Consider the following 25,585-nt stretch of genomic DNA (forward strand, 5'->3'; position numbering starts at 1 on the left):
GTTTGCAGGAGGAATAATAAGAGAAAACTTATTGACATAATATAGTTTTACCTACCTCAAATTTACTACCATTGGAGAATGTAAAGATTCCATAACCTTCCTTCCTGTCCATAAAAAATGTTCCCATGAACTTAGAGCCATCTGGCCATGTGTATTCCCCTTTACCATGACGGCGATCTTTGTAGAAGGTTCCCTTATATGTCTGTGTAACAATTTTTTTATTCACTTAAAAATGTTAGAATACATAAATAGTGCATGTTTTCAAGGGTAACTGTTGAAATTGACACCTCAAGAGAAAACTATTGTCAACCAACGAGTCAGTGGGGTAGGGGTATCAATTTCAACTGTTACCCTCCAAAAGATGCACTGTTTATTTTATCATACTGAATGTCTGATTCAAATTAAAAACAAGAGGCCCATGGGCCACAACGCTCACCTGAGTCAATATGGCCCTGCTGTTCTTCGTCAGCAGATTTCTTCTCCTATATTTCTCCTATATATTCATATATAAAGCTTTGATCGCCTGTTCTAGGCATACCCTACCCCAAGGTGCCATGTTTTGAATGAAATTGAAAATAAACCTTCTGAGGATGCTTCTATCTTCATATAACTAATCATGATTTTGCTGTTCTTTAAAACAGAATTTTAAATATGTCTAACACCCTACCCTGGGGGGGGGGGGGGGGTCATGATTTGAACAAACTTGATTGTACACTACCTGAGGATGCTTCCATATCAATATGACTGATCATGGCTTTGTTGTTCTTGAGATTGAGAAGATTTTTAAAGATATTTCCTGTATATGTTCTATTATAAAACTTTGATCCCCCATTATGGCCCCACCCTACCACTGGAGGATGCCTTAAACTAGCTTGAATCTACAATATTTGGGGAAGATTCCATATCAATATGACTAATTGTGGCTTTGTTGTTCTTGAGAAGAAGATTTTTAAAGATTTTCCCTATATATTCCTATGTTAAACTTTGATCCCCCATTGTGGCCCCACCCTTCTCCCGGCGGTCATGATTTGAACAAATTTGAAGCTACACTACTTGAAGATGATTCCATATCAATATGACTAATTGTGGCTTTGTTGTTCTTGAGAAGAAGATTTTTAAAGATTTTCCCTATATATTTCTATGTAAAACTTTGATCCCCCATTGTGGCCCCACCCTACCCCCGGGGGTCATGATTTGAACAAACTTGAATCTACACTACCTGAGGATGATTCCATATCAATATGACTAATTGTGGCTCTGTTGTTCTTGAGAAGAAGATTTTTTTTCTATATATTCCTATACAAAACTTTGATCCCTCATTGTAGCCCCACCCTACCCCCAGGGGTCATGATTTGAACAAATTTGAATCTACACTACCTGAGGATGATTCCATATCAATACGACTAATTGTGGCTTTGTTGTTCTTGAGAAGAAGATTTTTAAAGATTTTCCCTATATATTCCTATGTTAAACTTTGATCCCCCCTTGTGGCCCCACCCTTCTCCCGGGGGTCATGATTTGAACAAACTTAAATCTACATTACCTGAGGATGATTCCATATCAATATGACTAATTGTGGCTCTGTTGTTCTTGAGAAGAAGATTATTAAAGATTTTCCCTATATATTCCTATGTATAACTTTGATCCCCCATTGTGGCCCCAACCTACCCCCGGGGGTCATGATTTGAACAAACTTGAATCTACACTATGTAATGAAGGTTTCACATAAGTATAAACTTTTCTGGCTCAATGGTTCTTGAGAAGAAGATTTTTAAAAGATGACACCAAATTTTCACCAATTCTTAATTATCTCCCCTTGGAAGAGGGCGTGGCCTTTCATTTGAACAAACTTGAATCCCCTTCACCCAAGGATGCTTTGTGGCAAGTTTGGTTGAAATTGGCCCAGTGGTTCTGGAGAAGAAGTTGAAAATGTGAAAAGTTTACAGACGGACAGACAGACAGACAGACAGACGGACTACAGACAAAATGTGATCAGAAAAGCTCACTTGAGCTTTCAGCTCAGGTGAGCTAAAAAGGCGGATATTGTCGTTCTGAATCAGATCTCATTTCAAAAGGCTTTTAAACACTCTGTTTGTTTTTTCCCAATAAAAAGGCTTTAAAATTGATTCACCAACCTCTGAAGTTTGTTTGGTACTCAATAATTTTGTTACAAACATTTTTATTCTGTCAGTTGTTTTTGCAATCAATCTTACTTAGACCAAGCTATTAATAACATCATTATTAACATTGTGCTCATTTCAATGCACAACTGATGTGTTGAGAATCTGTATATGCATAAAATAAATGCATGTGACATTATCGTTATGTTACCCGTTACCTAGTGTGTTGCTAATGCTGAGGGTAACATTAAAAATTGGTAATTATACTTCTAAACCAATCAGATTTCAGTATTTATCATGAAAGTATAATAAACTATAATAATAAATCTGAAACTCGAATAGTCTCTGTAAACAGTACTTTTTCTCACATTCACAACCAAATTTAAACAAGATAATCTTGTTGACTTTAACTACAAAATAAACCAGAAGTCTCTGACCAGACTGTAGCGCTACTGGTTTGTACTTATAATGAAGGAAAATAAAAGTAGCACTTGGACTTGAAACTTTGCAACAGCAATAAATAGAATAATGATCCTTGGTTTAGTCTCTTTTTGTGGCAAGATTTATTGCAATCAGACTAAAACTGTAGGAGGAATAGCCTTTTGAAAGAATTTTAGTGTAGTCTACTTGTGTGCCAAGTTATACTGAAATCAGATAAAAACTGTAGGAAGAGTAGCATTTTGAAAGTATCTCAAGGAAATCTCTAATTTTAGTAACCATGGCAACACCATTCATCGAAAGTGAAAAAAAAAAAACGATGTACAGAATTATAAATCTTAGTGTACTCTACTTGTGTGCTAAGTTAAACTGAAATAAGACCAAAACTGTAGGAAGAGTAGCATTTTGAAAGTATTACAGAGAAATTTCTATTTTTAGTAACCACGGCAACACTGTTCATCGAAATTAAAAACCGATATAAAGAATTATGTATCTTAGTGTAGTCTACTTATATGCCAAGTTTCATTGAAATCAGATTAAAACTGTAGGAGAAGTAGCATTTTGAAAGTTTTTCAAGGAAATTTCTATTTTTAGTAACCATGGCAACACCGTTCATTGAAATCAAAAACTGATACACAGAATTATGTATCTTAGTGTAGTCTACTTATGTGCCAAGTTATATTGAAATCAGACCAAAAGTGCCAAGTAATATTTAAATCAGACCAAAACTGTAGGAGGAGTAGCGTTTTGAAAAATTGTTTACAGATGGACAGACAGACGGACACTTACTATCGCATAAGCTATTCTGGTCTCTGACCAGTAGAGCTAAAAACAGGGATAAAGCATCTCTAATAAGTGTATCCTTTACCATACATCTTCTATCATCCCTTTATCACATCTTAGCTGCAGAACTGTAGCTCACTGGGACAGAAAATTTAGGCAGACATGCTTATAGAGAGCTACAGATCCAGTCATTGTTACAACCACCAATTTATTGGGACACTTTTTTCATGCATACTTTGGGTATCATTTTTCAAATTATATGCATTCTGTCACCTAAAGCATGATATCCATTAATTAAACATAAATTTTTCTCCTATTCCGTTTACTTTTCAATGGTTGTAAATGGAGTTATGCTAAATGTTTTTGGTCAAATTTCATCAATACCAGGTCTTTAAAAGTACATATTTAATATTAATAGAGAAAATAGGTCAATAAAATGACAGACGTATAAATCTTCTCAGAAGGCATATTTTCCCTGGCATGAGGTGGTACGTCTTTGCTAGCCAAGGGTTTTCAGTCCACTCCACTCCCCATAGTTGACTGAAAACCCTTGGCTGGTGAAGATAAAGGTTGTACAGCATTTCAGGGACTATGATTTCAATTCTCAACACATTTTCCCTGTACATTCCCTGTTTTAGGTAAATCCATTTGACAGAGCTCAAGAAATATAGCACTTCATTATAAAATTTAGATGTCTAAAAACTTATAAAAAGAAACGGTTGAATCATCATAAAGTCTTTTGTGAACACCTAATTATTCAAATTGGCATGTTGAACCTTAAGTAACTTAAATATAATGCAATGTATACGTAAAGTCATTAGCCCCTGTAGCAGTAAATGGTCATAAAAATTTGAAGCATTATTTTTCCTTGACTTCTAAATATATCAACAAAATATTGATCTTTGATGAGTAGATTTAGGACAGGAAAATTTTTTATTTCATCACTGTTACTTAATTTTTGAAAAGATCTATTAAATATTTATGTATCACTATGTTAGTGTACCTCCAGCTCCTAGCTACATTGTAATTAAACATGTACTAAATTTAAATCTATACTAAATTAGTTTGATCAGGCAGCTAGGTATTGATTAATTTTAACATAAAAATTGTCTACTTTTATAAACATTTTTGAAGTATCACATTTTGTAGCAAAAACCAATATTTATGTTACTCTCACCAATCACTGTGTAGTTTTTATTTTGAATTAAGAAGAAGCTTGAAATCACTACAGATCTACTTCTTGGTTAAATTGTCTCACATTTGAGCTATATTATCAGAATATGTAACTACTGATAAAGTAGATATGTTTTGTGTTTATAGTTGAGTGTTTGATAAACCTTTCACAAACAATAAGGCATTTGAAATAATCAACTGATCAAATGGTGATCAAGTGTGTGTGTGTGGGGGGGGGGGGGGGGTGCTTTGGTAAATTAAAATGTTAAAACTTGGATAAATCATAGCTTGATTTTTCAATTCAATCTTTTGTGCAAAAATGCAGAAAATTCAATCATTTAAAATAATCATTTCCCTTTTTTTAAATACGGAATTATGTATCTAAATGTAGTTGTTTACTAGACAGTATTATTGAAATCAGACCAAAACTTTAGGTGGAGTAGAATTTTGAAAAAGTTTCACAAAAATTTCAATTTCTACTGACCATTGCAACCTTAGTCATTGATATCAAAATTCAATGTAAAGACTTATGGATCTTCATGTAGTCTACTTGTGAAGCAGGTTAAACTGGGGTGTTGCTAAAATGCGAAACGAAAAACAGAACTGAGCGGAAAAGCGGAAAATATGATATCAGTTTAAATCCCTTGAAAATATATAAATCATATCAAAAATGATATACATTATATAAATTATTCATATTTAACTTTGATTATCAAGTACGAGTTGATTTAATCATGTTTATTCGCATATGAAGATTCCTGTACAATGGCAAAGCATAGGGTACAGAAAATATATAATATAATGCCGTACAAATGGTGCATATAAAATGTTGTTATGGTAAAATATGAGTGAAGTTACTTTATAAAAGACCAACATTTCGATGCACAGGCACCTGCTTGGATAACTATGAACATGATGATATCGTACATCTTTGCATTCAACCCCCCCCCCCCCCCCCCCCTGTATCTGCAAAGCAGAGCGACACTTAGGGATATCACTTTACCCGGCGTCTGTCTGTCCATCTGTCACACCTTGTATTTTAAGAACTGTAAGAGATAGGGATTTGATATTTTGCACATATTTTCCTTGGCACTATGGCTTTTGTGCATTGCCATGGTTACTGACCTTGTGACCCTTGACCTTTGACCTACTTTACAAAATAGTTCATAGTACCAATACACAGCATATTTTTGATATTTAAGAGGTTAGTCTGTGCTTTTTAGCATGTGCACTGATTATCATATAACATTATAAAAATACAAGTGTTACAATCCACTAGTGTGGACAGTTTAATTTAATTAACTTTATGTTATTTGAATTCGGAGAGGCGGGGTGTTGGTAATTAGCATTTATATGTTTATGAGCTCATGATACTGTACTTTGAAACTGTATGATATTCAGAATCCACACAGATTTGTGTTGAAAATCGGACCAATTTTACTATTGATTATCAAATTGAATCAGTAGCATACAATTGATTTCATCATCGATAGTTTGAACTTTAATTTAAAAGTTAAATTAAATAGAGTTAACCATGAAATATTCTGAATTATCATAAATGAAAACTATTTCAATACAAATTTGTGAGACTAACTTCAATTTATGCTTAGTAGGAAAATTTATCTGCCATTTGCAAGAGAAATTACAAGGGTGTGCAATTAAAAATTTCAAGCACTAGCCCATGGGTTATAGTGGCACAATAAAATCACAAGCCCCATGTAAAAAAAAACTAAAAATATGTCCATAGGACATGAATGCCCCGCTGAGGATATATTAGTAATGCAACATTTTGACACAAATTGAGAAAAGTGAGGTCAAGGTCAAAGGAAAGGTCAAGGTGAAAAAATATTGATGCAGTTGAATAGCTTACATCAGTATGTATCAGCATATGAAGTTTGACACTAATTTAAGAAAAGTGAGGTCAAGGTCAAAGGAAAGGTCAAGGTCAAAAATTGTTGATGCAGTTGAAAAGGTTACATCAGTATGTATTATCATATGAAGTTTGATAAAAATATTATGAATGGTTTCTTTAAAACTGAGCTAAACACTAATTTAAGAAAAGTGAGGTCAAGGTCAAAGGAAAGGTCAAGGTCAAAAAATATTGATGCAGTTGAATAGCTTACATCAGTATGTATCAACATCTGAAGATTGATAACACTATTTTGAACGGTATCTTTAAAACTGAGCTAAAAACTTATTTAAGAAAAGTGAGGTCAAGGTCTAAGGAAAGGTCAAGGTAAAAAATATTGATGCAGTTGAATAGCTCTCATCAGTATGTATCAGCATATGAAGTTTGTTAAAAATATCTTGAATTGTTTCATTAAAACTGAGCTAAACACTAATTTAAGAAAAGTGAGGTCAAGGTCAAAAGAAAGGTCAAGGTCAAAAAATGTTGATGCAGTTGAATAGCTTACATCAGTATGTATCAACATCTGAAGTTTGATTACACTATCTTGAATGGTATCTTTAAAACTGAGCTAAACACTAATTTAAGAAAAGTGAAGTCAAGGTCAAAAGAAAGGTCAAGGTCAAAAAATGTTGATGCAGTTGAATAGCTTACATCAGTATGTATCAACACATGAAGTTTGATTACACTATCTTGAATGATATCTTTAAAACTGAGCTAAACACTAATTTAAGAAAAGTGAGGTCAAGGTCAAAGGAAAGGTCAAGGTCAAAAAATGTTGATGCAGTTGCATAGCTCTCATCAATATCTATCAGCATATGAAGTTTGATAAAAATATCTTGGATAGTTTCTTTGAAACTGAGCTTTGAACAGAGCTAAACGCAAAGTGTGATGGAAGGACAGAAGGACGGAAGACGGACATGACAAACACTATATGCCCTGGCCATATTCATGGCGGGGCATAAAAATACTAGCCCAAATGTTGGGGGAAAAAGAAGGAACAACTAATATTGAAAGAAACCTATTACTTTATTGTATAGAAAGTCAAGGTCTTGAGGTCATTCTTTTTAAAATTAAAGTTTAATTCTGAATCATAAATAAATTAATAATTATGACGAATTTAAAAATGAATTTAAATCCTATTTTTAAATTTAAATAATTTAATTTACTGGAAATATATTTTTTGCAAATCACATAACAATTATCCTTCAGTTGATTGAATGATTGTAAATAATTTCATAGGATATCTATTATCTACATGTATTTACCATAAACAGCGGAATGGGGAAATTCGGATTAAGAAATAAAGGATTGCTTTTGGAACTGGAAGTAAATAAACAAGTCAGGTAAAACTAAAATAAGATTATGGAGATTTACAAATGATAGGAGCATGCTGATTGGAAATTTTTCATTGGTTTTGAATTTAATAGCAAAAAATGAGTGAAAATACCTGTTATGCTTTTCATGTATTTCACGTAAATTCAATTTTTACTAGCCTAAGGGGCTACCTCCAACTAGCCCGACCCCTAAAAATGATAGCCCAGCATCAGGCAATGCTACATGTAATTAAACATCCCTGCGAGCAACATCCTCTGATAATGTAAAAAGATAAACCAGTTTGTATAAAAAACAATGTTTTCAAAAAAATTTAGCTACTATCGATTTTAAAGTTTTCTATCGAATGTCGCTGATGTGCTGCCTTCAGTGATGATATTTTGATAGTCGATGATTATCGTAACAACACTAACACAGATATTTAAATACTATGAAATACATTGGGATGGGTATCCCACAATGGATCTTGTAGACTGACAATTGGAGTAAAGGCTTTGAAACACATATTTATACTTGTAAAATGATAAACAATTAATTATTAATTTAATTTCAACTTATTTATTCATTTGAGGGTTGGGAATCATATTTTCTTTGATTGTCAGTTTCTATCGCAATTTTCTACTATCTGTGGATGCTTTTTCTGCATGAAGTATCATGCTAGTAGTAAATAAATAGCTAACTAATTTACACCTTTAATGAATCTACAAAGCATGCAACACATGCATTCCTTAGAACTCTCTAGTTTCTATTTACTTTACTCCGTACATTTAATAACTCCGCTTTCATGGGGTCTGAACCCTTCTCTAGATCTGCACATGCCTGTAGTTGTAATAAGCGTTTCCTTTATTCTTTCTTTAATGCCAGTGATCACTGTCGAACACATATGTGTACATAATTATTCTCTTTCTCTGCCTGTTTTAAAACACCACTGCCTGTTTCATATAATAAATGATCAAAAAAGACAGTTTTGTCTTTGATGAATAAGCTTTAAAAATTATGTATGGACGAGTGATGAAAGGAGCATTCAGAGAGATTGATTGATTGTATGTTGTTTTAGGTCCCATTTGATAATTTTTTACTCATATAGAGATGTCACCATATACCGGTGAAGGGTTTCAAATTTAGACCTTAACTCGGCACTAAGGGCCATTGAGCAGTGAGGGTTCTTTATCGTGCCAACACCTACCATGACACAGGGCCTTGGTTTTTAAAGTCTCATCCAAAGGATCCGCAAATTTGACTTCAAAGTGCTGAGCGCTTGTCAAAAGAACAGTTGCTACCTATTTTTTATCGATTGAGGTCAGTTGCAGCCGTGATTTGAACACATAACCTTCCGATCACAGAGTGAGCACTCTACCCACTGAGCTACTGTGACGGCTCATTCAGATAGATACTTGGGCTGTGTGTCTATAGCTAATTAGTATATATTTCATTGACCATCGCATGCACATACTAAATGTAATTATTGGGGGGGGGGGGGGTGTTCATTGTTATGTTCATTTTTTTTAATTTGATATAGTAGACTGTTTGATAAAAAATACTGGTTCCTGTCTGATTTCTATATGTGTGAATTAAATAACTTGATACAAGATTTTCTGTTCCGCTTTCCATTCAGTTTTCCATTCTGCGTTTCAGCAACACCCGGTTAAATTGATATCATACCGAAACTATAGGAGGAGCAGCATTTTGAAAAATTATTTACATGCAGACAGACAGACGGACACCTTACTATGGCTTAAGCTCTTCTGGTTTTTCTGTTGTTCTTATTTAACACAATAAATGAGTACTAGATTAATTAGCATTTTATTCTAGACTAAAGCATACAAACATATTTACAGAATATTCAGTCTGGTAATGCAATATGATATTCCTGGGACTGAGCGCTGATGTTTGAGCACATAGTAAAGTTAATATGAACAGTTCACTGGATTGTTTATGTGGCCATGTAGTGTTGTTTATTAATACGCTGAATGCTACAACACATCACTGGCCACTGACCAGAGATTCTAGCTAATTGTAATCTACTGTATAGGCAGGGCTTTCAAAAAGATTAGAAACAGGTGATACTTTTACAAAAATTGGAGGTATCTTGTGGAAGCAGTTTTAATTGAATATGTTATCAAATTTTTCTCCATCAAATATTTTGACCGCACAATCATGATTTCAGCTGGGTAAAAGTACTAGGTAAACTGGCAGATTTTGAAAGGGCTAGCTGGCATATGGAAAAATTCCACATGTTGTAATTTTCATGTTTTTCTCTCCTCTGACAGGATTGTGGTTTGATGAATTCTTGGAATTGGTATAAAAAAAAAATTTCAAATCACCCAATATTAGAGTTGTTTCCAGATCAAAGTCAATATTCAAATAATGAATGCCCTGAAACAGCATTGATGATAAACATTGAATGACCTAGCTCTCTGCTTGCTACTACTACTACAGTTGAATTTCAGTATCTTGAACACAGATATCTTGAATACCATTGATATGTCAAATTGTATTCGAAGTCCCAACTACTTATTCTCTAAGTATTTTACCTGAAAATCTCGAATCCTTGGATATCTCTAAGTTTTTTCTCAGTCCCACTGAGTTCGAGATAATGAGGTTTTACTGTAGTACATAAAAAATCTGGTGCCGTACTACCCCCACATTTGTTACACCGAGGAGAAACTGAGATGTGTCACCCCTATTTTTCCTTCAGGTGATAAGTCTGAGGTAATGTTACATTAGTTACGCAAGAGTAATAAAAACACCCACGACTTTTGTGTTTTGATCAGACAACTAGCAGTCTTAGTTATATGAACAACTTTTTACTAGAAATAAAGGATAATTATATGCTGATTAGAATTTTAGGAAAATATGGTAATCAAAATAATTAAATGACAAGTACAACTCAAAAGGCAAAAAAAATTAATAGTCTTGTTTCCTGCTACCAGCCTGAAAAAAAAATTGGGTAGGTAGGTAGGTTAATTATTTTATTAAATATTTTTTTTAATTTCTTTTTTCTGACAGTATTTTTTGGATTTGAAGTAATACAAGATCAAATTAAACATGTTCATAGGTCAATATTGTCTTTTATAATTAAATTACATGTCTTTTGATGCACAACTCAAGTGGTATTTTACGAAAGTCCATATTTAAAACATAGAATTTCATGAAATACCACTTGAATATATATATTTTTTTCAGTTTTGGAACATGAAATTCTGAAAATTCCCGATTTTTTTTTTCCAAAACTAAAAAAAACACTTTAAGGATGGGTGCAAAAAAATTGGGTCGATCGGGTAGCAGGAAACAAGACTATTATTTTTTCTGCCTAATTAGTGAATGACAACATAATATACATCTACTGGTAGCCTGCTAACATATTCACTCCGACCTCCCCCAATTAAAAAAAAAGCATGTGTTTTTTCCCTCTGTATTTATGGAGATTCTGACTAAACCTGTAGGAGGAGTAGCCTTTTAAAAGAATTTCTGTTTTTAGTAACCATGGCAACACTGTTGATTAATTTGAAATCTGATTTACAGAATTATATGTATCTATGTATCTTAGTGCATTCTACTTGTTTAGAAAGTGTATTGAAATCAGGCCAAAGCTGTAGGAGGATTAGCATTTTGAAAAATTGTTTTCATGCAGACAAACAGGCAGACAGATAAACATATGTAACATCTTACTATTGCATAAACTTTCTGACCAGTCATGGCCGTAGGAACCGGGTGGGGGGGGGGGGGGGGGGGCATGCCCCCCAATAATTTTGCCGATATATAGATGACTATAGTAAACATAGATACTATATGATTGTGCCCCCTCAATAAAAACATCTGATGACCTTTTTTTCTTTTCTTTTTTTTTTTTGCTTGAATTTTTGGAAGTTGATGACCTTTTTTTTTTCTTTGCTTGTCAGGAAATTTTGGGTAGTGCCCCCTTAACTGTCAACTTAAAATGTATGGCTGTGCCCCCCCCCCCCCCCCCCCCCCCAAAGTGAATTTGCTTCCTACGGGCCTGCCAGTTGAGCTAAAACATGAATGAAGGTCTAATTTTGAGAATCATATTCAGTGTTTATGAGTGTAATGAATGAGTAAGCCTGACCTCTCCATTGCTCCACCTTATTTCACCCTCTCCATGTCTCATGTCATTCACAAATTCTCCCTCATACTGCCCTCCATCCTGCCAGACTTGTAATCCTGTGCAGAAAAATTAAATATTGAACTATTTCATAACATATTCACTCATCATAGCATTTGTGTATTGAGAGTGGACAGTTTAAACATTATTAGTAGTTCAAATTATAGCATCACAGACTACGTACTTTAATGTGAAACTTGAGGTGTCTGTGTGACACAAATGCCTCTACTGACAAGCAAATTTTAAATATGTCAATGTCCAAGAGTGTGAAAATAACAATGGGTGGAAATATGGCACAAAAATAAAATATCATCATTTAGGTGTGAATGTTTTGAATTTTCTGCCATCTGACAAAAATTCAAAACAAGCGAGTTAATTGGTTTGTAGAAACAACTACAAAAGGTTAGGAGGTGGATAAAATATACAGTTTGGTTAAAAAATATGCCTAGAATTAGAGTAAAAGGTAGTTGGTTGACCAATGCTGGAAAGTGGAGAAATTCTCCCAAACCGTGGACAGAAAATCTTGCACCGTAAATTGCACCATATTTGCATTACGGGATCTGTAGCAACTAAAATATAAAACCATAACGCTACAGTTCTGCAGCTGATAAATAATGTAAAGCATTGTGGTTTCAGTCTCCATTTTGGCATCAACAGTAAGATGTGTAGATTCTCTAAGATCCTGACATATGGATGAATGCACAGAATGCTGTGTCTCTATATATATATAGTTTGTCACACAGCCTTTTTGACACATTTCCCAAATCTATGCCTCCATATGGAAAATGTCATGGGTTTCTGGCACAGTTTTTCAGAATCTGTGAGTCCATATAAGCTAGCATGGCTTTCTGGTATGGGTTTTGTAAAACCATGTGATCTAATTTAAAATATTTTGGCCAATATCACTGTGTAGAAACTGACTACGGTAAAGTGCGTTACCCTAGTCCAAGATGGCGACATGCAAATACACTTCGATTATTTTGCACTTAGTTTACGCATTATACAGGCTTACATTATGTAATGGATGGTTTTATTTAAATTATTTGAAACAGAAGGTAACGTAGCTATTGCAAACATTTTGCATGATCTGTGCTGGTTAAAGTCAAATTACGGGTAGAAAATTTGACCAAGATTAGCGTAACGCAAATTTATGACTAGGGTAAAGATTTTGTGACCTATTTGAGTGATTCGGGTAAATCATGTGTAAAATGTCATTTTGCTTGTTTCAAGGTTTTAAAATGTTATTTCAGCAGATTCAAAACACACTCTGCCAGTAAATTCATAATTCATTACTTGCACCAAATACTATGTAATTGAAAAATTTTTTCTTGTATTTAGATTTGCACTTTATACAGAAAGTGTTATTTTACTAGCACTTTTACGCCTTATCCTAGATTGAGAAAAATGGCCAATATAAATTTTGCTGTACCTATTAAGAAAACTTTGGTAAAGCATTTGTCCAAGAGTAAGATAAATGCAGATTAATCTGGGCTTAGACTCAGAAAATTTGTGTTAGTTTTTTTTCCATAAAAATTGCACTTAAGTACTTAAAATATTATGAATTCAGATTAGTAAAAACCATTTGGTATTCAAGCATTCAATAAATTATTCTTAGAAAATCAGAACACTTAAGTTCAATCTTTCATCAACGCATAGAAAGTCTTTCCGAACAAAAAGTGTGCTCTTTTGTAATGGACGTGTTTAGTTCGACTACTATATTACATCATATTTTGTCGAAATCATTTTGTATATTTCATAGATACTGATAGAGCTATGTCCTCATCATTGCACATTTGTCAATACATCTATATGTTTCGTTTTGTTTACGGATTTATGAGATTTATCAATGTTTAATATCTTCACAATTTACATTATTATACTTTAAGGTCAGACGACACGTTCCTCAAAAATATATAATTGTTCCCAAGAATGTGCCATTGAAGTATTACTACTTTAACAAATTTTTCTCACAAAAAATTGAGGTACCTTACCAGGCATTTCTGCAAGATACCAAAGGGTGGCATTTCCTGTATATTCTATTTGATATTTTTTTAATTGCCAATGTCACAATTTTTGCTGTATTTATTTTAAAGACATATTAAAACAACTCGGAAATCACAAGAGAATGACAATTATGAATAATTTTTATATAATGTCAAGAGATACAAAACACATATTCGAGGAATGTGTCGTCAGACCTTAAAACAAAATCTGACACTTGATTCCATGTTTGCGATCTAGTGTAAAAAAAGAAGAAGAAGTCTCTTGCTGTGATCTCCGTTTAACAATTATATATATTGATGACATTTTGTCAATAAACATTCAATTATTGATTTGTTATATCCCATTAAACTCAATAAAAGACACCACATATTCTGACACAGTACATATTTGGATGTTTTACTCAAGAAAGACATCGATGGTAAATTAAAACCTCAGCTTAAAAGTTTATGATAAATGTGATGACTCCAACTCTTCTTTCATCAACTTCCCTTATTTATGTAGCAATATATTAATATTTTTTCCTGCATATAGGGTTTATTTCGTCAGTGGATTTGATAATCAAGAGCATGTTTTCGTACTAACAATCATCATATCTAAAATGAGGCAGACTGCTGACAAATAAGTTGATGACACAATGGTATCAACGATTTCCTTGAAAAGCCAACATTTCGCAAATTCTGTGGTCAATGCAATGATTTTGTTAACATATATATTATGTTGTTAGCTTGAATGTTGACTGATGTCTTTCATATAAATTGTTATTTCATAATTTTCTTACTGAATTGTAAACACAATTTCCGTTTATCCGATTTAAACGAAGGATACGTGGCTGAGTCGACCAATCGAAAGATGATCATGCCTACTCCCCACGACACCTGATCTCACCTCTGATGTTTTCCGTGGTCCTTGTTTGCTCAGTTCACAATTGGGACTTTGAGCATGAATACTGTTTGTTAATTTCGCATTTCAGTTGATAAAAGTTTATTTTAATTACCCGCAATGCCGGTTTAACTTGGTACTGTCGAGTACTAACAAATGCAAATTAGACTTAGGTTGATGAGTCATTTTCTATAATTTCGCCCAAAGTGGGGATTAAAGGATGCAACATAGACAGGAAACAATACTTTAAATCAAATAAATTAATTACATCATTTATACATGTATATTTATTTAACAATAAAATAATACATGTACATGAAATGGAAAATATAATGATCATAATAAGAGTAATATTTTGTATGAAAATTGTGGTTATAAAAAAAAGCAACCGGTATAATTTCTTTGTGGAAGCAACATTTCTTGAACACGTTCGAGAAAGCCTTTTCCAACTACATTAATTGTATAAAGCAGTTAAAAAATCAAAATCGTGTAATATCAGGTTGTAGAATAAATAACTACCCTAGTCTCGAAAAAACTTTACCCTAATCGCAAACAAATAGTTCAGAAACTTTACCCTAATCTGCAGCAAAACTTTGACGTGCATTTTCTTTTTATTTATGCTAAAGTTGAATACAACCTCCATGCGAGCATGTAAAACTAAAGCTGCCCAACAAATTGGTGCAAAATAAAGTAAAACTTTAAGCTAGAAATCACCAATATTTGTACGAGAAAATTTGAAGCTTTTTTGTCTATCACCATCTTGGACTTAAGGGTGAGTGTGACTAAAATGGGTAGTAAAACCTGGGCTGGGCCGGGAATTTTGAAACTTAAAACCGGGTTTTTGCTAATTACTGAAAAAATGCCGAATTCTTCATCACGAAACTTACAGATGTAATTTAATACAACAAATAGTGTCTTCGCTGAGAGTTTTAACACCAAATATTATGTTTTTCAATTACTATTAACGATTGTCATTTTCCCGGTGACTAAAATGGATAGTAAGCCCGATTTAATCATTTTGGTGATTTAAAGCTAATTACACTCAAAAAATGGGATTTCTTTGTGTTTTATCGATGTTTATTAACTTTTAGAACTTAAATATTACAACGATTGCAAAAATTAATGTCAATAATTAAAATAATCGCCAATTTTTTATACCTGGGACAGTCCAAAACTGGACGCGTTTGCCCGGGACAAACTGGAATATTCCGAAAAATTGCCATCAGATAACCGGGTGCAGAGACCCCCCCCCCCCAAAAAAAAAGAGAGAAAAATCAACAAATGGAGAATATAAATGAAATATACACAAAAATCCCAACAATTCGTTTTGTTTAAATACTAATGGATTATGTATCTTAATGATTTGACAAGAGAAAGACTGTGGGTAATCATTTCCCTGAAACTACATGTATATATTGTCGGCAGAGCTAGCTTGGAACATGTTAAATTAAGATCATGAAGATAATACCAGTAAATTTAATAAAATCTACGCAGCTGGCTTGGTTCAGGATATTTACTACTCTCATCATTATCTCGGAAATTTAAGGTTCGTCGCGGGTAAACGTGTCCGGTTTTGGTCGGTCCCGGGTATTCAAAAAATCCACTTATTTTCTACAATCGGAATATATTTATAAAATGGTTATAATTTTTTGGCAGTTTAAGTTCATTTCAATCTTTCCAATACAAAAAACTGCAATTATTTCAATAATAATATAAGTACAAAACACCAAAATATGTAAACCGGGTTTACTACCCATTTTAGTCACCGGGAAAATGACAATCGTCGACAATCATTGAAAAAAAGTAATATTTGGAGTTGAAACTCTCAGTGGAGGCATATTGTGTTGTATTTAATTAAATCTGTAAGTTTCATGACAAATAATTAAGTATTTTTTCAGTTATTAGCAAAAACCTGGTTTTCAGTTTCAAAATTCCCGGCCCGGCCCGGGTTTTACTACCCATTTTAGTCACACTCCTTAAGGGTAACACACTTCACCCTAGTTTCACCGTTTCTACACAGTGAATATCCCGTGCCTTGACCATTTTTTGGCACGACTTTCTGTACACATTTTACATACATAGGAGCAGGATTACTACAATCAACGGTTTCAGGAAGCGGAATCCATGCCTGTGCCGTGTCTAAGCCCCCAGACTACAGAGAATATATAGCTTTATATTTGGGGATTTCACAATTTTCAAAAATGGCTAGGATTTAGATATTTTAATGAAATCTACGATCAAACTTGAATGCCCAAACTCATTTCCTGTAACATATACACTGAGATCTCACAAATTTCATCAGTATATTGCTATTTATATTTGTAACTTTAAAAATTTAACGTACTAACATATACCTTTTCCATTCCTTGCATTGTCCGAGTAATGGCCTTCGTATCTAGCGCCATTTGGCCATTTAAAGACACCTCGACCGCAACGTAAATGGTTGCTGATCATTCCTCTGTAACTTGCACCACTCTTGTACTGGATCTCCACTGGTTCTGGGAACTTCTCGAACTCTGCAATGCTCAACTTTGGCAGGTGTTCTGACAAAGTGGACATGATGTATTATTCTGCCACAATCTCTGTGAAAAACACCAGAAAAGTGTTAACTGAAAAGATATTTAACACATGATCATACAAATATTATCTTGATCAGTCTTTTTTTTTTTTTTAATATTTATATTTAAAAGGTGTCGAGGATATAACCATCTCTGCGTATAGTGCGCACATGTTCGCTAATATTCATTAATTGCACTCTGAAGTAAGTTAACGTTTCACTCAAACAATAAAAATAGCATAGAAAAATTCCTACCTTTGATAATGGATAGATATTAACCCACTTGCTAGCTGTTCTTCAAGTTAATCATGGACTGCTCTCACTGTCAGCATGTAAACATTGGCAGCCATATTGGATATCGCACCGACTTTCCGCCTAGTATGTGTACACGTTGCTTGGTGACAAAGACTGCACTTGAATATTAGACAAGTCGCTCTCTTTTAGGCTACTTTGTAAAATTTTTGGTAATTATTAGTATGTATTGTAAACGTTATTTTTCTTTAGGACCGACTCTCGCTCTCTCTCTCTCTATCTCTCTCTCTCTCTAGCAGAAGCATGAGAAGTGAGCGTAGAGAACTGCATGGAGTGCAGCATAGACCTAAAGCAATGCTTCAGGTCTATGAGTGCAGTTAAAGAATGGTTAAAAATTGTTTTGTTCTAACAGTGTTAAGTACAAAGTAATTAAAAGAAACTCACCGAAAACTCATCAGAAAAAGTGAAAAAAATATTATAGAATGTCTAGTAAAACTATTATTTTATACTTTATTAAAGCTCCGCATCATCAATTTTAAAGGGGCCTAGACACAGTTGCATTGTTTACAGTTTTAAATGTCCATTTTTATTCAAAAATAACTTGAGTTTAATGATTTGAACTTACATGAATATTCTAAGAATTCAATGACAACGACATTCTTCATAACATCACGTCAAACACCTGTGTTTGTAAACAGGGCACAAGCTCTGTTATTACCGAGTTTGTTCAATTTGTTTAGTCTGCACATATCGCTGAGCACGGACTGACAATACTGGTGAGTTGGTTTTGCTTTCTCGCATTTCTACTCTGAATCTTGATTAAAGTTTTCATATTTTTCATTAATACACATCAAAATTTCTACTTTTTTAAAGTATTATGGATAAAGTTTACTCTGTAAAAGTGCAGCGAAATGTGTCAATCAAACGCGTCCCGAAATTCGTAGTTTTACAGATAAAAGAATTTTCTTAACACGCTTTTGATATATTTCGGTGTGAAATGCTCAAGCAATATATACGTCATGGTATTATTTAGAAAATTTTTAGAAAATATGAGCTTCAAATTTGTGTCCCAGCCCCTTTAACATGTTTAAGTTCATGGGTTATTTGGAATATTTTTTTGAAATTTTTTTGGGAAAACTGTCAACCTATCTTTGGTGGGATTTTTTTCTTCATGTGTATAAATACGTTTAGGAAATCCCCAACAGAGTTAAAAATCATTTTTGGTCTCTTTTGGGCATTTTCCTACCTGCACACATCATTTTTTAATTAAAAACTCGATCGGTACTCTATAATTCCTCCAATTACATTTCAAATTTTGCCAAATAACACACGCCGTAGGAACAGTGGCGGGGGGGGGGCGTGGTGTGGTGTGTGCACCCCAATAATTTTGCTGAGAACACAGCAGCAGTGTCCCCTTAATAATAACGTCCGATGTCAGACCTCTTTTTTTTTTTGGCTTCACAAAATATATCTGTAATGAAAACGTGCAAGAAAGTGAGCAAGTGACATGCTCCGTGAAGCATACTTTATCTTAAAGGTGAAGCTGTATATTTTATACAGGTTATCGGAAAACATTTAATCTCCGTAATTTAACAACCCTTGTATATTTGTTTCTGTAAGAGTGATTTGAGAGAAAAATGAGGGAAAATTTTTATAAGCATTTACCTACTGGATTTGTCTTCAAATTGCAATGTAAAAAGAAGTGAAATTCACGGCGGCAATTAAAACACACGCCCGTAGGAAGCAATTTCACTTTGAGGGGGCACAACCATATATTTTCAGTTGGGGGAGGCACTATCAACTACCAAAATTCCTTGACAAGCAAAAAAAAAATAAAAAAAATAAAAAATAAAAAAAAAAATAAAAAAAAGCATATATAGTAGCTATGTTTTCTATAGTATTCTATATATCAGCAAAATTATTTGGGGGGGGGGGGGCACGGCCCTCCGTGCCCCCCGGTTCCTACGGCCATGAAACAGACATCTGAATGCAAGAAAGAGAAACACACATGTAGGTGGACAGAATGATAGAGGACAACCAATCACAAAGAAAAAATAAAAACCCAATGTTGTCCAAGATGTTCTTCGAGCTGACGTCAACTGAATTCAGTTCAATTCACTTTATTGACAATTACCATGTCGGCATACAGTCATGCACATTAATAACATAAAACTAACTAGATGCTGTCATAAGACAGTAATACCTGCACTAAGGTGATTGCCTCTAAATGTGCTCGCCTTCAAATTCTGGTAACCACGGAAGAAGCACACATTTAAATCAAACATAAAATGCTCAGGTGAACACGCGGCCCATATGGGCCTCTTATGTAAATGTTTCATTACCAGTCTGGTATTACATAATTTAATAATGTAAATTCTGTTAAAGAGGGAATTTTTGAAAGATTTGTGTAAAAAAAAAAAGGGGGGGTTAATTTTTGGCCCATAATTGGAACCCGTTGAATTTATTGTCAAAACAAATATTATTAATTTAGTGCATAGCTTTTTTGATGAACTTAAAAAAAAAGATGCCAAAATGACAACTTGTGCAAATTTTTATCAGTATTTGAGTAGGAAAACCCCTTTCCAAACCTACATCAATCAACTTTGTCAAAAATCAACCCCCACCCACGATTCACCTGTTTTCCTGTCATATTTGGAATAAATAGCGCAAACTTATGTGAAAATAAAAACAATGTATGTAATTATAAATAAATATAAATTTTACAAATGTACACCTTTTTGTAAAATTTCTAGACCAGAGCATGGCGTTGGAATTACGTTACACTACTTTTACCGTTATCATTATTGGATTGCACATGGTGTATGTACTGCCAGTTGGGATATTCATAGTGTGTGTTTTAAATGGATTTATTTTTTTATTCTATGAAATTAACAGTACCTATAACAGACGGTAAGTACGTAATGAATATATTGTTTTAAAATTTTAGTAAAGAAAGGGGTAAAATAATCAGAAATGAAAATTGTTAGAGGTCTAAAGTTTGAAAAGGGTGAAAGATCATTGGAATGCCGCTTGCAAATTATACATTAAAGCAAGTCCCTGGGGGTCATTTTCACTTTTTGGAGCCGGAAACAATAAAATAGCTTTCACTCAAACAAAAGCCCATTAAATAGGATATATGGGATCATGACCCCCCCCCCCCCCGGAGGTTATTCCCAACCCCTAAAATTTCAAATGATCATATATCTTGAAAATGGTTGAAAACTTCTCCCCTTAACCATATATAATATTGTCCCTTGAGTCATCATGCATTAAATGGTATAAAGGTTATGACCCCTTGAAGTCATCCTCACCCTGAAACTGGAAATCATCACAATATGACCTGCGTCAAAAGTGTGTCAGTGATAATCTGCTTGACATTTTTATTCATGACCCCCTACGGTCAGCCCAACCGGCCTTTTCCCTCTTGTCATCATTATTTACTGAACTTCTCACACATAAACATGTTTATTAAATCAATAGATCACGGACTTTTTGGTCATACGCCTAACTCTCCCTTGAATCAGGAATGGTGATATAAATATTTTAAGAATGATAAAGAATTAAAACAGGTCTTATACAATCTCTTAAAATTGATTAAGCTCTGTAGTTGAATTAGCTATACTGGTATAGCTTGATTTTGCTATTCAAAACACTTTGATTTAGCTATTTAATCATACTTTTTTTTAAATGTACATTTTCATCAATATGGATAAAAGTTGCACTATGTTGACATGGATATAAATTCTAAATTTTCAGCTTTGAGTTTTCTGAAAACAATACAGGGAAGAAAATTGCTTTTCAAATATTGAATTTTTTGCTATAACAATCTTGTAAAGTTTTGCATGGGGCTATTTACCTGGGGTAATCTCTCTTTCCTCTTTCTAACATCTATTTATGCCAAAAATTAAAATGGAATTATAAGACAAGTTTTTTTTTAAATTGATGACTTTTTAGGTTTTTACACTAAATCATACTGCAGCGAGAATGATATCCTTACCAGAAATGTAAAAAGAAAATGTTTACTCACTATCTTACAAAAGGACACAGCCAGAAGTCTTTTATCGTGGTTTGTTGAAAATTTCACATGGAACTCCTATTGCTCAAGATCAGTATTTTCAGGAGGCAGAAATGAACTCAATCAATTATGCTTGAAAAGTACTCTATGCGAACAAACACCTGACTTGTTGAAGACAGGTAAACATACCCCTCATGGTATAATTATCATACACACTTACTTACTTAGGCCTGCCGTTCCGTGAGGAACATAGACATCGACGACAGTCCTCCAACAAACTCAATTCTGGGCTGCTTTCATTGCATCTTGCCAGGTCATATCCTGTGTCTTTAGTTCTGACTCCGAGTCACGCCTCTAGGTGTTTCTTGGACGTCCCTTTTTTTCTTTGCCCTGTGGGTTCCAAGTCAGGGCCTGGCGTGTGATGCTGGATGGTGCCTTCCTTAGCGTGTGTCCAATCCTGCCCCACTTCCTCTGTCTGATTTGAACGTCCATTGGTTCCTGTCCTGCTCTTTTCCATAGTTCTTCATTTGAGATCATTTCAAGCCATCGGATGTTGAATGGGCAACCCTGCATATCATGCCTTGCATATCATGTATTTCGAATCAGGGAGACTAGCTTCTCTTGTACTCCATAGTGCCTCAGTATCTTCCACAATGTCTCTCGGTCCATGCTGTCGAATGCTTTCTCATAGTCGATGAAGTTGATATAGAGGGGGGTCTTCCACTCAAGTGATTGTTCAATGATGATGCACAGACTGGCTATGTGGTCAGCACATGACTGTTGGCTCTAAAACCAGCCTGCTGGTCACGAAGCTTTGGGTCCACTGCCTCTTTCATCCTCTTGAGAAGTATCCTGTTGAGGACCTTGCCAGGCACTGATAGGAGCATAATTCCCCTGTAATTACTGCAGTCCCTCAGATCTCCCTTCTTTGGCAGCTTAATAAGGATGCCTTCTTTCCATTCCTCCGGAATGTTCTCTTCCTCCCAGATCTTCTTGAAGAGGTTGTATAGGATGTTAACGACTGTCTCTGTATCAGCTTTGATGGCTTCTGCTGGTATCTCATCAGGCCCTGCCGCTTTTCCGTTCTTAAGTTTGTTAATTGCTCTCCTGATCTCTGTCTTTGTTGGCTTGTCGCAGTTGATCGGGAGGTCTGTTTCGGCTGGTTGTATGTCCGGAGGTGTTTCTGGTGTTGGTCTATTTAATAGCTCTCCAATGTGTTCTACCCACCTCTTCAAATGTTCTTCTGTTGTTTTGAGAGATTACCCGTTCTTGTCCTTCACTGGCTTGTCTGTCTGCTGGAACTTGTTGGAGAGCTTCTTTGTGACCATATACAGTTCTCTCAAGTGTCCTTCTGCTTCTTCAGCTTGTTTGGTCAGGTTGTCAGTGTGATCCCGTTTATCTTTCCTAATGCTTTTCTTAACTTCTTTATCTGCGGCTGTATAGTCCTCTTGAGCTTTTGCCTTTGCTGTTCTTGTCCGGCTTGTATTCAGCGCCGCTTTTTTTTCCTTCCTCACATCCAGTTTCCTCATGGTATCAACAGAGATCCACTTCCTTGTGTTGAGCCTTTCTTCTGCCAAGGACTTCCTCACATGTGTTTTGCCACATTTCCTTGATGTGCTGCCACTGGGACTCGATGTTGGTTGTTTTCTAGCTGGTCTTGTAATAGCTGGAATCTGTTTGACAAGCTGAGGTGGAATGCTGTTTTCACTTTCTTTGTTTTGAGGACACTCACGTTGTACCTTGTCCTCATGTTTGTCATATTGTTGAACTTCTTGAGGCAAAGTCTTAATGCCGTCATCAGCAGATGGTGGTCTGATGAAATGTCTGCTCCTCTCATCACCCTGACATCTTTCCATGCTCTTTGAAATTTCTTGTTGATGCAAATATGATCAATCTGGTTCTCCGTAACATGGTCAGGGGATCTCTATGTGGCCTTGTGAATCAGTTTATGAGGAAAGATGCTTCCTCCTATTACAAGCTGGTTAAGGTAGCATAGGTCTGCAAATCTCTCGCAGTTCTCATTCATGTAGCCCAATCCTTGTGTGCCCATGACTTCATTGTAGCCAGTGTTGTCAGCTCCAATCTTGGCAATGAAGTCGCCCATGAGTACTGTCATGTCTTTCTTCCCTGTTTTATCCAAGACTGCCTGTAGTTGCTGGTAAAAGGAGTCTTTCTTTTCGTCGTCAGTGTCATTGGTGGGGGCATAACATTGGATGATGTTCAAATTGATCTTGCTTTTCTTGGTGTTAAATTTGGCTGTTATCATCCGGGAGTTGACAGGTTCCCATCCGATAAGAGCACGTTGTGCCTCCAGGGATAGCACCAGGCCTACACCTTTGGTGTGGAGGCTCCCTCCTCGGTGTGTCCTGAATACAACAGTGTTTCCCCAGAGGTCAGCCTCAGCTGTCCTCTCTGTATCCACCTCGTCTCACTCTGTCCTAGGAGACAAATGCTGTAGTGCTTCATCTCCTTTGCTACATGTGCTGTTCTTCCTGCTTCATACATTTTTCTGATGTTCCAAGTAGCAAATCTGATGGTTTTCCTTGGTGTCAGAAAGGGAGTCAGCTCAGCAGTTTCCTTTCGGCTTTCATTGCACAGCATCATAATTCCCCTTGAAGTAGGCCCAATCTGGCCCAGGTTATGTTGGTATTGGCTTGTCGTTGATACTTCTGTAACTAGCTGTTTTTATAGGCAGGGTTGTTGGCCCTACGCAAACCTCTAGTGACCTCGAGGAAAGGTGGTTTGATTTTGGAGTTTCCTTCCTAGACTGCTTTCCTTCCCTGGATATTGAGCACAGTCTGCTCATTCGGTTTTATATCAGTGTTTCCTTTACCTAGTCTTTCCTATAAGTGGGTATGGCCGCAAGGCAGCGGAGGTTTGGAATCAGAGTTTTCCTTCTCTTAGATGAGCTATCCTCCCAGACTGATGAGCCCCATCTACCCAAAGCACTGGTTTTCAGGCGCCAGGTAACTCGCCTTCACCCCTTCTCCTATCAGTAGTAGCAGTTCCGCCGGACTTGATGAAAGCCACACGGGCAGGCCAGGAGCTAGACTTGGTTGTCAGAGGCTATTTGAGGCGCACGCCATAAGGAGCATTTTATAGACGATGGGAGCTTATCCCCATTGCCACCCCTTGGCTATGACAACCTTTGAAACCTTATTAACATACATAGGCCTGTACAAAATTGAACAGTCAGGATTAAATCATCATTATCTTAGTTAAAATAGCAAGAAACACACCAGAGGTGTGATGAAATATTTAGAAACACAATGAGTTTAATTTCTCATGTAAAATATTCTTTATTGTGTAAAACAATTGTTCAAATGAAGGGTCATACCTTCTTTTAAGGGGAGATAAGAATGAGTGAAAATTTAATGGTACTTCAAAAATCTTCTCAAGAACCACTGGGCCAGAAAAGTTTAAAATTATTCATTACTTAGTGTAGATTCAACTTTGTCCAAACCTTGACCTTCAGGGGTAGGGTGGGGTCACAATAGGAGATCAAAGTATTGTAAGCATGGGAATGTACAGTAAAACTATATAACTAAGTGCCTGGGACGGAAGATTTTTCTTCGTTTTAAGTGTAATTGCTTATATCCATTAAGTTTACAATATATTTTAAAGTCATGGGGAATGAAAATCACTTCGCTGTAAGCGTCAGTTCAATATAAGCGTGTTCGCTATTAACATACTTTACTGTAAAGAAAAAAAAATCTTCAAAAATCTTCTTCTTAAGAACCATGGACAAGAAAAGTTGAATCTTATGTAAAAGTTTCATTACATAATGTAGAAACAAATGTATTCTTTCAAAACTCTACTCCTTCTACAATTTTGATGCGACAAGTAGACTATACTAGTCTACGTATTGTTTTTGTCCGTTTTCTTCTTCAATCAAATTTTGTCCAAGCCATACCTTGACAATCCTTTGACATTTAGACATCAAACTTGGAACATGGCGAGGTGATATAGAGGTGGGTTTGAGGTCACTAAACTTTTTTGA

The 25,585-nt window shown here is 35.1% G+C and overlaps 1 protein-coding gene across 1 annotated transcript in view; it reads right to left on the reverse strand.

The window, feature by feature from the left end:
* Nucleotides 1-17,348, reverse strand: part of LOC133200987 (ankyrin repeat and MYND domain-containing protein 1-like) — a 64,874-nt gene extending 47,526 nt beyond the window's left edge. Inside the window, exons 1-3 of the mRNA XM_061336794.1 lie at nt 17,116-17,348; nt 11,843-11,937; nt 56-202 (exon numbers count right to left, since the gene is read on the reverse strand). Of these exons, the coding sequence (XP_061192778.1) occupies nt 56-202; nt 11,843-11,937; nt 17,116-17,320 (447 nt within the window). The 5' untranslated portion in view covers nt 17,321-17,348. The remainder of the gene's footprint in view (nt 1-55; nt 203-11,842; nt 11,938-17,115) is intronic.
* Between the last annotated feature and the right edge of the window lie 8,237 nt (nt 17,349-25,585).

Source organism: Saccostrea echinata, unplaced genomic scaffold (assembly GCF_033153115.1).
Source record: "Saccostrea echinata isolate AGI-Se365-2 ecotype Australia unplaced genomic scaffold, CSIRO_AGI_Sech_v1 ptg000042l, whole genome shotgun sequence".
NCBI classification, from domain to species: domain Eukaryota; kingdom Metazoa; phylum Mollusca; class Bivalvia; order Ostreida; family Ostreidae; genus Saccostrea; species Saccostrea echinata.